The 14,463-nt window shown below is 42.1% G+C and overlaps 1 protein-coding gene across 2 annotated transcripts in view; it reads left to right on the plus strand.

Moving 5' to 3' along the window:
* LOC135385566 (phosphatidylinositol 4-phosphate 5-kinase type-1 alpha-like) overlaps positions 1–14,463 on the plus strand; it is a 70,112-nt gene that overhangs the window by 51,696 nt on the left and 3,953 nt on the right. For both annotated transcript variants that reach the window (XM_064614959.1, XM_064614960.1), the window contains one exon: positions 1,191–1,279. In XM_064614959.1, the coding sequence (XP_064471029.1) occupies positions 1,191–1,279 (89 nt within the window). The remainder of the gene's footprint in view (positions 1–1,190; positions 1,280–14,463) is intronic.

Consider the following 14,463-nt stretch of genomic DNA (forward strand, 5'->3'; position numbering starts at 1 on the left):
GCACCATCTTGCAATGTCCTTTTTCACATTGTTGTTTTTTTGATGCCATGGGTTGATAGGTACAGCAAAGATAAAACATCTGTTCACTACATGTGAGCTATGAAAATTCATTTGCGGGTGTGAAAGAAATAATGTGATACGTTGGCCCAGTCAGCCTATGCTAGTCATGATCAGGGATCCTAGAGATTCTGCAGGAAAAAATGGATTTCAACGTTGGTCACGGGAAAAAGTGGATTTTTATTTTGTGCACAGAGAAAGACGGATTTCGACACTTCTCACGGAAAAACGTGTGTTTATCATTTGTAATTAGCACGTAAATAATGAATAATCTCAAAACTCTTTCTGCGGTGCGAGAACCGTGATTTGGAGGCTGATCTGTGAGGCCAGGTACAGGTAACGACTTCAATACTCTAAAACGTGTACTACACTTCCCCAAAGAATGTCAGCAGGAATGGGCGGTCTATAAACAGGTAGCTGAAGACCCCAGCACTGAAATAGTCCATCCGATAATCTTCTGGGAGGCCCTGGCTCAACTTACTCCCACGCTCCCCAAATTGCAATACCGTTGCTGCAAGTTCCGGTCTCATCTGCTTATGTAGAGTGGAGCATCAGCAACATGGGAAGTTTGTACCAGCCTCAATGCCAGTGCATAAACCAGTAGAGTGTTGCTGGGATGCTCCAGATATATTTTAATGCAGCTGCTTATTTTTTTCGTTGAATGCTTTGAGATAGTGTCTCCAACATTTTTGTGCTGTGTGCGCGGTTGTATGTGTGTTGAATGTAGTATCGCTAGTGGCGATATGCACAAACGGAGCGAGAAAAATTGAGCATATTTAATATTACAAACCTCTATAATGATTCTATGTTACAGCTTATGTGTAGATTTGCAACCTTGCCGGTTTACAATATGCGGACTTGGGACAGACCGTAAGTTAAGTATGTGCCTATGGTTGACGCGGAAAAACATGGAAGTGGGGGGGGGGGGGGGGGGGGGGTTATCACCAAAAAATAGGATCCCTGGTCATGATCATGATTGCTCTGTGTAGGTATCTAGGTATCAAAGAGGGAGGTGCTAAGGCAGAGATGCTGGTAGAGTTTAACCATGTACAGGTGATACATGCTGAGCTGGGCACTCAAAACAGTGTAGTCTTACATGCCTGCCGTCACAGTGCCTGCTTTCCATGTTGCAGCGTGCCCTACAACTCCCCAGAAGAGCTGGTTGAATAAAGGATCCCAACCTTCTCTTGGTGACTCCCAGGGACTGCACGAGACAGAAATGGTGAGCATCTGCTTGCATTAAATAAATGCCACAGTCCCTTGACTTTATGCGTAATAACAAGAAATGGTGCAATGCATTTGCTACATGTGCTACATCAGCATGATGCAGATTAGGTTGCGCAAAGCTAGTGCGAATGATAGTGTGTGAAAGATCACTAAAGCAGAGGGCAGCTTTGCTGTGACGCATAATGTGCTGGCCTTTCTGCCTCCTAATTAAGGTAGAGTGTTACAGTTGGCAGCGGAACATGTGAACCTCAAGAGTGTTTCAAAGGCGACTCAGGATGAATGTGCTATGGTATGTGGAAATGTCATGAGGGCATTACCGTCTGTCGTGATCATACTTCGATGCTAGAAGTCACACTCTGGAAGGAAAAAATGGGGGGTGGGGGGAGGAAGGGGACAGTAGCCACAATGAGCAGCAACTGAGGTGCAGACTACCAAGATTCCTTGGACCTTGGACTTGGACCTTGGACTTTGGACCTTGTGGCTCTCTTTAACTGGTGTGTTACTTGGGGTCTTCCTCTTAATGCTTCCAAGTGTTGTTATATTCCCTTTTCACGGTCTAGGTCACCGCTAACACATCAGTATCACATAGGCCAGGATGTCATCCGTGAGTCTCATACTTACAAGTACTTGGGGCTTCATTTCTCCTCAAACCTCTCTTGGTCAGATCATATTCATACCATTGTTCGCGATGCAAATCGCAAACTTGGTTTCATCCGTCGCCACCTTAAACTTGCTCCACCTGAAGTGAAACGTCTTGCATACAAAACACTAGTCAGGCCGAAGTTGGAATATGCATGTAGTATCTGGGATCCTTACCAGTCAACACTTGTGGACCTTCTTGAATCCTTACAGAATCGGGCAGCTCGCTTTATTTTATCAGACTATTCTTTTCCGTCCAGTATTACATCTTTAAAGGCCTCTATCAATCTTGCTCCTCTTGCACACCGTAGGAAATACTTTTGTCTGTGTTTATTCCACAAATTCTACTACACCACAACCATCCGTCCAGGGTACATCACTATGGCCCACTACATCTCCTCTAGGATCGATCATGCCCATAAAATCGACCACATTCCATGTCGTACATCTCATTTCCAATTTTCTTTCTTCCCCAAAACCATCAGTGCTTGGAACGACCTTCCCCAGTCCATCGTAGCTAACTCCGACTTTTCAGTTTTTCGCAGCCAGCTAGCTGCCAGTTTTGGTGTCTAATTTCATTATCATCGCATATGTTTTCTTAACGTTTTCACATAAGTGTTTTTTTTTTTTTTTGCAAAGTGTTCAATTGCTTCTGTTCTGATGATCTGTTCTGATGATTCTGATCTGTTCTGTTCTGTTCTGACTTGCTGATGTAACCCCCCCTCACTCAACGCTCCCCGAGGGCACGTGAGGTATTCTCATAAAAAAATAAATAAATTCCACATACATACACACACACACAAACAAACAAAAAATGCTCAGGTAAATGCTCTCAAAAACAGTGAAATGCAAACTCCTGCAAGAAAATGTCAGTATTGATAGGTGAAGGGTTGCCACCCCTCCGGATTTCACCTGAACATTTCAGATATTTCATTTTCTGTTTGGTGTCCGGGTGAGACTGTAAGCAGGACGCAAAATTCTGGGAAACACTGAAGGCAAGAGCAAAAGACGAGAGAGCAGATAGACTTCATTGTCAAACTTAGAGAAATGTGTAAAATAAACGCAGAAAATTAAACGAAAATGTAAAATAACTTTATCATTGCCTGCCAAGTATATTATGTCTTTGCAAAAGTAAACCATCGCCGAAAGTGGCATGTTGAGATAAAAGAACTACTGGCACGCAAAGGAAATCTCGTTGAAGTTCAAACATTTCATAGGGATGCTGAAAATTATCAGATCACAAAGTTGAGAGCTCACGCACCTCATGAAGCCGCACTGCTAAAGCATGCTTGGTCGTTCCGTGGTCAACACAGTGGAGATGAGATCTGAGAGTTTTAAGTGCCCTTCTGTATGCCTAATGAGTATATAAGTTCTTCTGTAGCAGTGTGCCTTCATGAAGTGTGTCAACCAAGCAGAGTTCACCAGTAGAATGACTCACAAAAAGGAAAAACAGCTCTCTGGCGTTTTTCTTTTTAGCAAATTTTGGAGCAAAGGCATCTACAAGTGTAATATAAACCATTATAGGAGTGTGTGGTATGCTAGGGTGCCACCAGGTGTGAAGTGGTGTAATATGCTTCAAGCAATCCTACTATGTCTCCCCTTTTTAGAAATCTGTTGAGCACTGCCCGATGTTGGCATCAGTTAACACATTTGCTATAAATTGACCCGACATAACAGGAAACATGGGAAGAGTAAACATTGTACAGTTCGCTTTGCCCCGATACATCTCTTTGCACAAAATTGATACCAATATTCCGAGCTGTTGTGTGCCTACTCTTTGTGTATTCTGTTTATTTCTAATCTGTACCACCTCTTCATTTTCCTTACCAAGCCAGCTGGTATTTATGTGTGATATAAATTTGGAGTGCCATATTTTCCAGTGTATAATGCACACACATGAAAATTAGCTATATTTGAAAAATGTCTGGTGCATAATGTGCACCACGGAGGTGAAAATAGGTGACAGAAGCTGTAAACCCTGCATTGTTGCTTCTGTCCATAGTGATAAAAAAACACACTTTATTTTTATAACGTCTTTTAGTACTTTTTATAACGTCACGGGTACAGCGTTTACTCGGAGCTTGCAAACTCCAGTGCGGCAGAGTCAGTGTCGTGTTAGACTTTGGTCTCCTCGCCTCAGATAAGTTCAGGATCACGAAAGCATTGACGAGGTCCCATACTTCCTTGACCCACTGTGCTATACCTTGCAATATGAACCCTCTGTCCACACTTTGTGTACTGGTGTTGGCTGTGAATCATCCAGTTTACCCACCTCTTCAGAACATGATACTTAAGTGAACAATTCATGCCTATGTCAAGGAGCTAGACGAAAGTGGGATGCTGAAGACTGCACAACAACCTTTTAAGAGAGGTTCCTCAGGAAAAAAAACATTGATGCATAACATGTACAGTCTCTTTGAGACGCTGTCTACCATGAATAGCGTGTACATTGCACACTGGAAGATACAGCATACCATACATGTGATAAAATAACAGAAATAGATATTGAAATTTACAGGCTTGAAGGTTTCCCTTAGAACAGTTACCAACAGTAACCCCCCCCCTTTATTACAAATGAACCACATATTCTCAATGGCCAAACAAAAGAACTAGAGGTGTGCGAATATTGAAATTTTCGAATACGAATCGAATACGAATATCTGCAAAATTGTCCTTGGAATATTAAATCAAATATTGAATATCACGTCACAGGATAAAGGCTTCTAAGGGTAGCAATTAAACCCCGAAAACAAGCATGGTTAGAGTTCTGTTCTGCTGATCCTTAGAAAAATGCCCCAAGAGCTAATAAGGAATATGTATTCATGTATGGGCTTAGCATAAGGCATACATGCCTATGTGCACATATACAGTCAAATTATTTTTTAGAATTAAACAATGTGCTGTTCTCGTGAGGTAAGCTGAAAACCTTAAAAACAACTTGCACTTCAAAAATCTTCAATGAATGAATGAATGAATGAAATCAAAAATGAACAGTGAACACCTGTGTTGGCACTGAAAGGGCTGGAGAAACTGACAGAATGGAAGTAAAGGGCGATGACATGTTCAGAATGTGGGAGGATTTAGTGATGAGCCCATATCAGAAGGAAAATTAAGGTGGCAAATGCCCTCCTTTTGCACTGACAGTACCGTATTTACTCGCATAATTTGCGCACTTTTTTTACCGAAAAATGACGCGAAGGTTGTGGGTGCACAAATTACGCGAGGCATTAACGAGCCGACTTGAAAAATGTGCAAAATCTGTTAAGAGATGGTCCTTTAGGTGAATAGTACAATACAATCTCGGTGATAGGAATCTCACGGGGTAGCGGAAGACATTCGTATCGTCCGAAATTCGTATAAACAAAATACAGAAGCCGACACTGAAGATTTTTGTTTAAGTTTAATTTGTACAAGCTTTCGCGTGGAGGTCCACGCGAAAGCTTGTACAAATTAAACTTAAACAAAAATCTTCAGTGTCCGCTTCTGTATTTTGTTTATGTGATCTACAGGACTTGACTCCCCTCTTCGTATACGCATCTGAAATTCGTATAAAAAAAATTACACCAAAATAAAAATTTAGGCAAGAAAATAGACAGTGACTGTTCATTTTCTATACAGTCAAACTCCTTTACAACGAAACTCAGGGGACAGTGAAAAAAATTCGCAGTAAAGGTATTTTCGTTAAAAAGGATGTCCATTATTGGACCTATAGGGATCCAACGGGACTGTAAAAAACTTCGCTGTAGTGGTATTTTCGTTAAAAAGGTGTTCGCTATAAAGGAGTTTGACTGTAACTGTCAGTGAAAGAAGTCGGTTGTAAGGATTTTCTCTCTTCGTTTTTGGTCAATGCTGTAAAAATTTGCGAGATGATTCAAAAAGGCCCAGCACGTGCTTTCCACGCTTTTTCTAAAGCGAGCTTTTCCTAAAGCACGCATGCGTTAGGTGAAGCCAGCTTGCGGAATGCTGACGCGTATGTTCCCTCCACGTGTTCTGGTCGTTTTATTTTCACAACTTTTTTAGTGAAAAAGTGGGGGTGCGCAAATTATGCGATGGCGCAAATTACGCGAGTAAATACGGTACTTCCACTGACTTGTCATGTAAGCGAGAAACTGCATGGTTTCAGTGTGCTCACTGTAAGACAATCGTTCCTGACAGTAATGCATAGTTTGGAACAGCCACATTCGTTAGCGCAGTAAAACCGCGATCCTTGACGATGTTGTATGACTGTGCTCATCACGCGTGACTGTTTCCGCGACGTTTGTGTTTAGCGCTTCTTTCATTTCTCTGCGAAAATCTGCGCGCCTCAAAACTTTGTCACGCCGACGCGCGCGGATCGCAAGCAAAATCGCTCCATGTGTTTTAGGCTTAATGCGTCTTGCTATCATCTGTAAGAACAGTTAGTGCAATTTCAAATGACTTTGAAGCGTTATTGGTGTCCTAGTTGGCACTTTTAACATACGGTCGGTGGTCGCACAGCGCCGGAGTTGGAGAACTATGTCAAAATATCATCACGTGCCACTTCTCGATTATCGCCGTCATCGCACGTAACCAGGACCATATCGCTGACTATCACAAATCGAAACCAAAAAAACGCGTTTGAGATGCGGGTTTAGGGTGCACATGCAGTAGCACATTCAACTCAACGTCAACAAAATTTCGATATTGAGCCGGAATTTCACCGAACTGTAGGCCTCACACGAATGTTCAGAGTTTGTTGGCAATCCACCAAAGCCACGACTGTGCTGACGATGCATAAAGCGTATCGCGTTTGGCTGGGACGGACCGCGCACTGTAAAATGGCGGCTGCACGCAACTGTGCATTAGTTTCGGTTTTCGATTACCGAACGTGTAGCGACGCATTCGCATATAAGTGTACCTCGGAAGTTTCGCGCGTCGCGCAACGTACAAATTCCAGCGTGCAGCCCGCAACAGCTTTATTTTATGCTGCTATGATATTCGAAAAAATTCGAACTTTTACGAATATTCGAAAACTTCGAATATCAAATTTTCGAATACAAATACGAATCGAATATCGCAATTATTCGATTCGTATTCGAAATTTCGAATATTCGCACACCTCTAAAAAGAACCCTTTCAAGAGAGCAATAAATAACATTAAATGAAGTTCAAACTTAGGTGGGTTGGTATGTCATACTAAAATCAATTAAAAACCCCACTGCAGCAGGTGATGGCTAAAACTAGTACAGTGCGTCATAGTCCTTGTCTTTTCGTTTCGTGCCTTGTTTTAGCCATCACCTGCTGCACTGGGGCTTTTTATTGATTTTAGAATTAATAGCAGCCACGATGCACCCTCCCTTGTCCTATCACGCACCCACATGCCCTCTGTTATTTTGTTATTTTCTGTTGTGAGTAGAGCTGTGCGAATATTCGAAATTTCGAATAGGAAACGAATATTTGGTGCTTTTCGAATCCTATTTGCACTCTATTTTCAGTATTCGAAATTTTCGATTATTTTCTGTATAGTACTGAAGTGAGGTATCATTATTGCGATTCTGCAGGTGGGCTTTGCCTCATTACGTCCAAGAGCTAGGTGAACCCCATTTCACGTCACTGCCATTGTTTTTTGGTGTACGGCTCCATTCTGCAAGTGGGCTTCACGTCATTACACTCGAGTGTTAGGGGAAGCCCACTTTACACTGTTTACAATATTCTGCCGCTAAAGTCTACAACTTCTGTGAGCTCATGGTGAACACTGTACTCCGGGCACTGCATGCTCCAGTAAATGTACTGTTATGTTCAGTAAGAGATGGAAATATATGCCATTTCTAAAAAAAAGTACAGGAAATTCACAATGTAAACATAGAAATGAGGAAATGCGCACAAAGTAGGCTGCATGGAACATGTTGACTAACTCTCAATGCAGTTCATCCCACTAATGCAGTCTACCATACACAACACAGATTCACCCTTCTCTCACGATATGTTATGCTGGGTGAAAAGGCTCACAAGCTTGGAGCAGAACATCATCGAATGAACAAAACACCACAAGATATTTCACCATGAGGTATTCAAAATTATTTGAATTGGGCCTTTTCTCATTATTTGAGTTCAGTTTGCCGTCTGAAGAAATTATTGAGATTCGATTCGCTGCGCAAGTGAAATATTCATAAACTATTCGCAATGGAAATTTTGCTATTTCCACAGCTCTAGTTGTGAGTTATGAGCAGTTCACTAGCTCTGTGGCAAAATGCTCGGAGAATCAATTCCCATATATGTATATCTCTGGGCCTTTTACCATGTAAGAGATAGCATAATATTAATTTTCCCTTTGTTTTGCCTTGGATATGCAGCAACATCGAATTAAAGTTGTGCATATTCAGTAGACTGTGGTAAAACACAGTGTGTATTGTTGTGCCAAAATAATCTTCTAATATGACAGTATGGCAATGAAGTTGCTAGAGTGCATAGCAGTTTTCTTTTCTTTTTTCTTTTTTAAATACGCCTGCTGCATGTGCATGAGATGCATCATGTATCTCCAGCTGTCCTAGTGAACCGTGATTAGATATTTGATATGTATGGTTTGCTGGCCAGTTGACCACCACCATTACATTGATATATGGATATGGGGTCATGATTCCTTTCCATTTCCAAGATGCTGTAATTTGAAGGCACATGTGCTCTCTACAGGCAGTCACAGCAATGTACTACGAATTCCGCAAAATAGTACTGCACAACAAAAATGGCTACCTGTGGCCTGACTTCCAGCTCCAGCTTGTTATCTAGCTGAGCGCCAAAGTATGGCTAAAACGTGCACTGATAGAACTAAAGAGACAGGGCAGACAAAGCACATGTGCAGTCAAAGAAGACATGCACACATCTAGGGCCATAAAAGGAATTCTGTACGAGAAGTGGTGAATCATCACTGAAGACTCATCAAGACAAGCTACTGCCATTCATTGTTTGCATCTTCTTCCATTGCGCTCCTTGGCCAAGCCAACAATTAGCCAACTATAGTGCGATGAAATACCTGAGGTGTCTGCAAGCCCGTGCCGGTATAGAACAGTATAGAAACATTTTAATCTTATATATCTTATAATGTGTTCGCTGGTTATTGTTCCAGAAACTGAGAATGCATTTGTGTTCTGCGCTTCCTTCCATTAACCTGACTAACACGTATCACTAACTAACACTTGCCACTACTGGAAGGGCATCCCTGGTGATCCTCACAAGCGTAACTGGGCAGGTTTGTTTCTTGTACAAGTACATGTTAGTGCCCAATAAAAATTCAGAATAAGGATTAATCAAAGCTTTGCATAGAACGGTATATGGCACCCGGCCTTTTCAGTAACTCTATTTCCTTCACGTTATCTGCAGAGTGGACCAGTTGTTATCATGGAAACCTCACTTTGACTCAGGCCAGTATGGATCATTGAACTCTATTCCCACTTTGATACACTTCAATCTTTCTCTCTGCAGGAGCTCTCAAAATCATAGCACTGTAGTCTCCACTAGCAAATAGGTCTCACTGAATACCTACTGTGTCTGAGCAAACCATACTGCTTTGCTGCTGTGCGCTTTGCGGACTATCTATGTCGCCTCTTTACTTGCACTGCACAGTCGCTGCCTTGCAATGATTCTATAGCTCTTCTTGCATCTGCTTTGGTACAATTTATAGGCCTTGTCTCAAGGGTGTGGAGACTTCATACTTTTTCCCAATACCGAAGCGAATAATCATTGATTTTTGAATTTTGCCTGTATTTGTACACTTTTCATAGCAAATTTTCTCGAATGTGATACGCTGATAGACGGCCTAGCGTGGCCCACCTCTAATGAGTTTTCGGCCATGCCAAAGAAGTTTGAGTGATCTCAATAGTGCATTACGCGCTAGTCCTAAGGAGGCTTACGAAAAGTACAGGGAGTTTTTTTATTAGTTACAAATTTTTAATTAAAAAAGCTAAATACAGAAGCCAACACTGAAGATTTTTGTTTAAGTTTAATTTGTACAAGCTTTCGCGTGGAGGTCCACGCTTCCTCAGGTACAAAGTGAAGTGGTGACACACATAAGTATATATAGTATACACGACTAAACACACTGCTGTACAAAGAAAGGGAAGAGGAGAGGAGATATGGTGCCACATGTCTGTGTACAATGAATAGCTGGGCAGACGGATAGGTGACCTCTAACCGTTTAAGAACAGTAAAAGGTGTTGTTATGAACAAAAAGGCTCGCCAACCCAGTTTCGCGGAAGGGGGGTCAGGAGTATGGGAAACGAGTGGCCCAGAATGGACAAAAGGGAAGGTTACGGATTATCTAACGGAGTACCAGACGATGACTGAAAGTGGGGATTCAAGAATTGTGCACAAATAAATGTAGATATATAGCTACTAAATTTACATAAGCGGATATAACGAGCCAGGACTAAGATTCAGACCATTTGGTGTGAGACACTTGAATTGCGAAATTAAGTAGGACTCTCTATTCTTACGTTTAATGTCGGTGCGGAACCCAGATTCTAGCAGTATAATTTTCAAATCAGTTTCAAAATCGTGATTAGGTTGATTGAAGTGAATGGCGACAGGAGTTTGGCGGGCATTTAGGATATCAAATTTGTGGCCATAAAATCTTTTTCTCATTGTGTTGGAGGTTTCACCGATGTATTGTGAATTGCTGTGAATTAAAAAAGCTGTGAGGGCAGCACGGCTGCTGTTCTTGCAGGCCAGTGATGCGGCCAGACGGACATTATGTCGGCGAGAGTATGTAACTACCAGATGAGTAATTGCCTAGATTTGTTGATTAACTTTTTAATTAGAGGTTTCTGGGAAATGTCAGGTAGCTGAATTGGAGCTAGTCGTTATTCAGTTGCATGGTCTATACTGTTTACAATGTAGGCCCTGTTTGTGATTGTCAGACCTCCATTAAATATGTTCAGCGTGGCACCAATTTCCTGCTGCTTCATGTACTCCACGCAACAACTGAACACTGAGTATAAGGCGCTACTTGTGGTAATGCCATGTACAGTAAGATGGTATTGTGCCTTATGAAAACTGACTTAAGCATCAGTGTGCCTGAACTGGATGGAAGATATGGATGTGTTCCCAAGCACTGTTGCATGTAAAAGGTAGTTTTCTAGAGCAAATAAGCAAGGTAGCCACACTCTAGGATGTTGACAGTTTTTCATAAAGTATCAAGGCTGTTTCCAGTATGGTGATCTATTGATACACTGATTGTAAGTCTAACCCCTGTGCTCTAACTTCTATGTGCCAGTCCCAGTGTATTGTGCATTGCGCTAGTACATGCCTGAGTAGTAGTGCATGTGCACACTTTGAAGTGATGGCCAAACACTCGTATAAGGGTCCTTCCTCATTATTATCGAGCAAAGTCATCTCTGACTCAACTGATATTAAATTATTGTTCAAGACTTAAGCTAGTACAGTCACTCTATATTCGCTTCGGTATCAAAATTACTATTTGTGCAAACTGACTTTGTCAACTTGTTTCTCCTGTCTTAGCCTGTCTTTGTGGTGTGGTTCTCTTTTCCAGTGATCAGAGCACGCCCTCACATACTGATGAGATGCTTTCGAGCTGTGTGTGTTTTGAGTCGACTTTTCCTCTGTCCACCTCTCCCTGTTTTGATTCTCATGGAGGGGACCTCCTCGAACTGCCCTTGTGTGTTGTGCTATCTGTGGTTTTGGTTTCACCAGTGTTAAGTGAAACATATGCAACATTTTCATCGTGTGTAGCTTGTGAAACGTCTGTACGTATTTCTAGTACCGTTATCTCTAATATTTTTTAAGTGTCTTGCCAAGGTGCCTGTCTGCCAACATTCATGTCTGTGTGGAAGGTGTCTGAGTGGTATTTGTGCTTCATGTTGTAATAAAGGACCACGTGAAACAATACGGGCAAGGAATTGCCTGTCTTTGCCATTTGTTTGTATCATGCATGTTTCTGTCATATTTCCGATTTGTGGCTTGTTGGTTACTAGGCACCAGCAGCTTAGCCGTAAAAGTGATGGTGTATGGCAGATAAATAGCTATAAATAGCTATAGGTTGCGTACAGGGTGGTTCAGAAGTACTGGGAAGCATATGTGGATCTCTGTTTCAAGCAGCTGCCCTAATATCACTCATCATTGGCACCATTTTATGGCTACATAGTGAAAAAAAGCCTGAGCATAGGCAAAAACACAGACAATGTGGACACACAACTCAAACCAGAAACTTGTTTAATTTCTGCCCACGCTCAGGTGTTTTCAATGTGGAGTTCCTCCACCAGCTTTCTTGTATCTACGCAATTCTACCTGGTATTTTAAGGCTGCTCATTTCAGTTTCAATTTTCAATGTGCCTCTTGCAAATAAGTGTTGTTATGGAATTTTTGTTTTGGTCATCCCTAAACAATTGTTGACATGTAAATCACATTGCCTACAAGAACATGCGCAAAGCATTTGATGTGACCCTGAGCCATCTAGGAAGTGGAAAACCAGTCACAGCTGTTACTGAACCCTTGCTGAAATAAAGTTGCAAAGGTAAACAAATTATGGGCGGGACACCTGTGATGTGAAATGATGTACTGTGCAGTATGAACCAGGGCGTCGAACTGCAAAAAATACAGGTTCGATTCGGGTTCGCGTTGCTTGTGTTTTGTTCCGGATCAGTTCCAGTTTGGCTGCGCAAAAATTCGAACCGGCTCACGAACCGGTTCAACGCTTCCGCTTTATATCTTCCATAAAACTCCTTTTATCAGGAAATGCCTTGCCAATAGCTTACTGCTGTTGTCTGTATTAACGTTCTTGAAATTAAAGGACACCAGACTGCATTGACGTTTTTAGTGGCCAGGTACTCCCTCTAGCGAGAGAAAGGAGATATGGATGGATGAGCACTTGCAAATAGTGTCCACACTGATGAAGCGGCGTAGTCCTGCCACTTTCTGTACCCAAAATTTTTTTCACATGCGCAGTGCCAGCAAGATACGCTTAAAGGAAGCCAAATACGATGGACATCATTTTACATAGATGACGGTATTCAGCCGGCACACAGCATTCGCAGTGTGAATTGCTCTGAAACCGTACTGAAGCATGTCGAAAGTAAGTCTGCCAGCCTTGCTCTGTCAGAGGTCACAGCAGTGTACCAGTTAATCCACAACACAAAGGCAATGTGTCACAACACAATTTCACTATAAGCAGGACTACATTTATTTTTCAAACCACCACCACTCATACAGGCACCATTCTGCGTATGCTTCTCCACTTCTCACGTTTCTGACTCGTTTAATTTTTACTGCTCATGTGTAAAGGGAAATGTTGGGCGCTTGCTTAATCACATATTTTTTCTATAGCTACACCACTGGCCTACTCCATTCCTGCTTTATTCGGTGGGCGATGGCAGGCTACTCACTTTTCAGAAAATACAGCATTTTCTAGCAGAGGACGGCCGTGACGTTCGCTTGGAAACCCAATGTTTGACAAGCATTCGCGTGGCGCCTCCTCTCTGAAGAGCAAACGCTGCAGCGCGTGTGGGGGGGCGCTAACTGCGCTTCAACGTGTTAAAAAAGACACTGAAAGCATACTTACTTACGTCCTCGTTTGACTGCTAGGTGAAAATTTGCGAAATCCATTACATGGAGACCAATGTGTCCTTGTTCGGGGATTAAGAGGCACTTGAACTCTTATGCTGACTTCTTTTATGTTCGAACCTTTTCGTTGCGAACTGGTTGCCGCTATTATTTTTACCGGTTCTGCTCCGGTTCGGGTTCAGTAGTGTCATGAAAATTTCGGTTCGGGGTTCCGGCAAAAATAACGGTTTGGTTCGACATCCTGGTATGAACAATAATAATAATTGGGTGCTTACGTCGCGAGACAACTGAGCCTGGTATGAACAATGATGTGCAGTGACGTACAGTGTTTGTCCTATAATTTGATCTTCATGAAGACACCTGCCACAAAATCACCAGTGAATATCTACTTGCAACTGCCAACACTTTCTTCAATCTACTGAGAGCATACTTAATGTTTTTTCAAACTTGATACAAGGATGTATTACAAATATGCATGAATAGGTTCACACGCTGCGTATGTCAGCTTTCGTTGGTACATTTGCAACAATTCATTGGTCTGCTGAACAGTCCACTGGTCTAACAGGTCAGCCGGATAAGTGTACCAGGCGACTGAATGCTTGACAGGGACGTAGGACCAAAGTTTTGATCAGGGAGTGGTAACGGTAATGGTCACAAACAGTATGTATTACCGAAATTAGGGATGGTAACGATAACAGAAGCGCATTCCGCGGTCCTACATTACCGGACACAGAAACAAAAATAATCGACCGGTATTGAATTTGGGTAGTGGCTGTTCTAGGTGTATGATGACGTCAGTGACTTTTCATTTTATTTTTGTATTTAGGTGATCCCATTCCCTGTAATATATGCCCAGCATACTACGCAATATTGCATCTCGAGGGTGAATCCATTACTTATTCGTCCCAGTGCTCATAACTCGTGAGGTCAACACATGCGACTTACACAACAGACTGCATGACATGCGCCAAGCACAAGATCTGTATTTACTTCTTTCTTTTTTTGTTACCA

This window comes from Ornithodoros turicata, chromosome 2 (assembly GCF_037126465.1).
Source record: "Ornithodoros turicata isolate Travis chromosome 2, ASM3712646v1, whole genome shotgun sequence".
Taxonomy (NCBI): Eukaryota; Metazoa; Arthropoda; class Arachnida; order Ixodida; family Argasidae; genus Ornithodoros; species Ornithodoros turicata.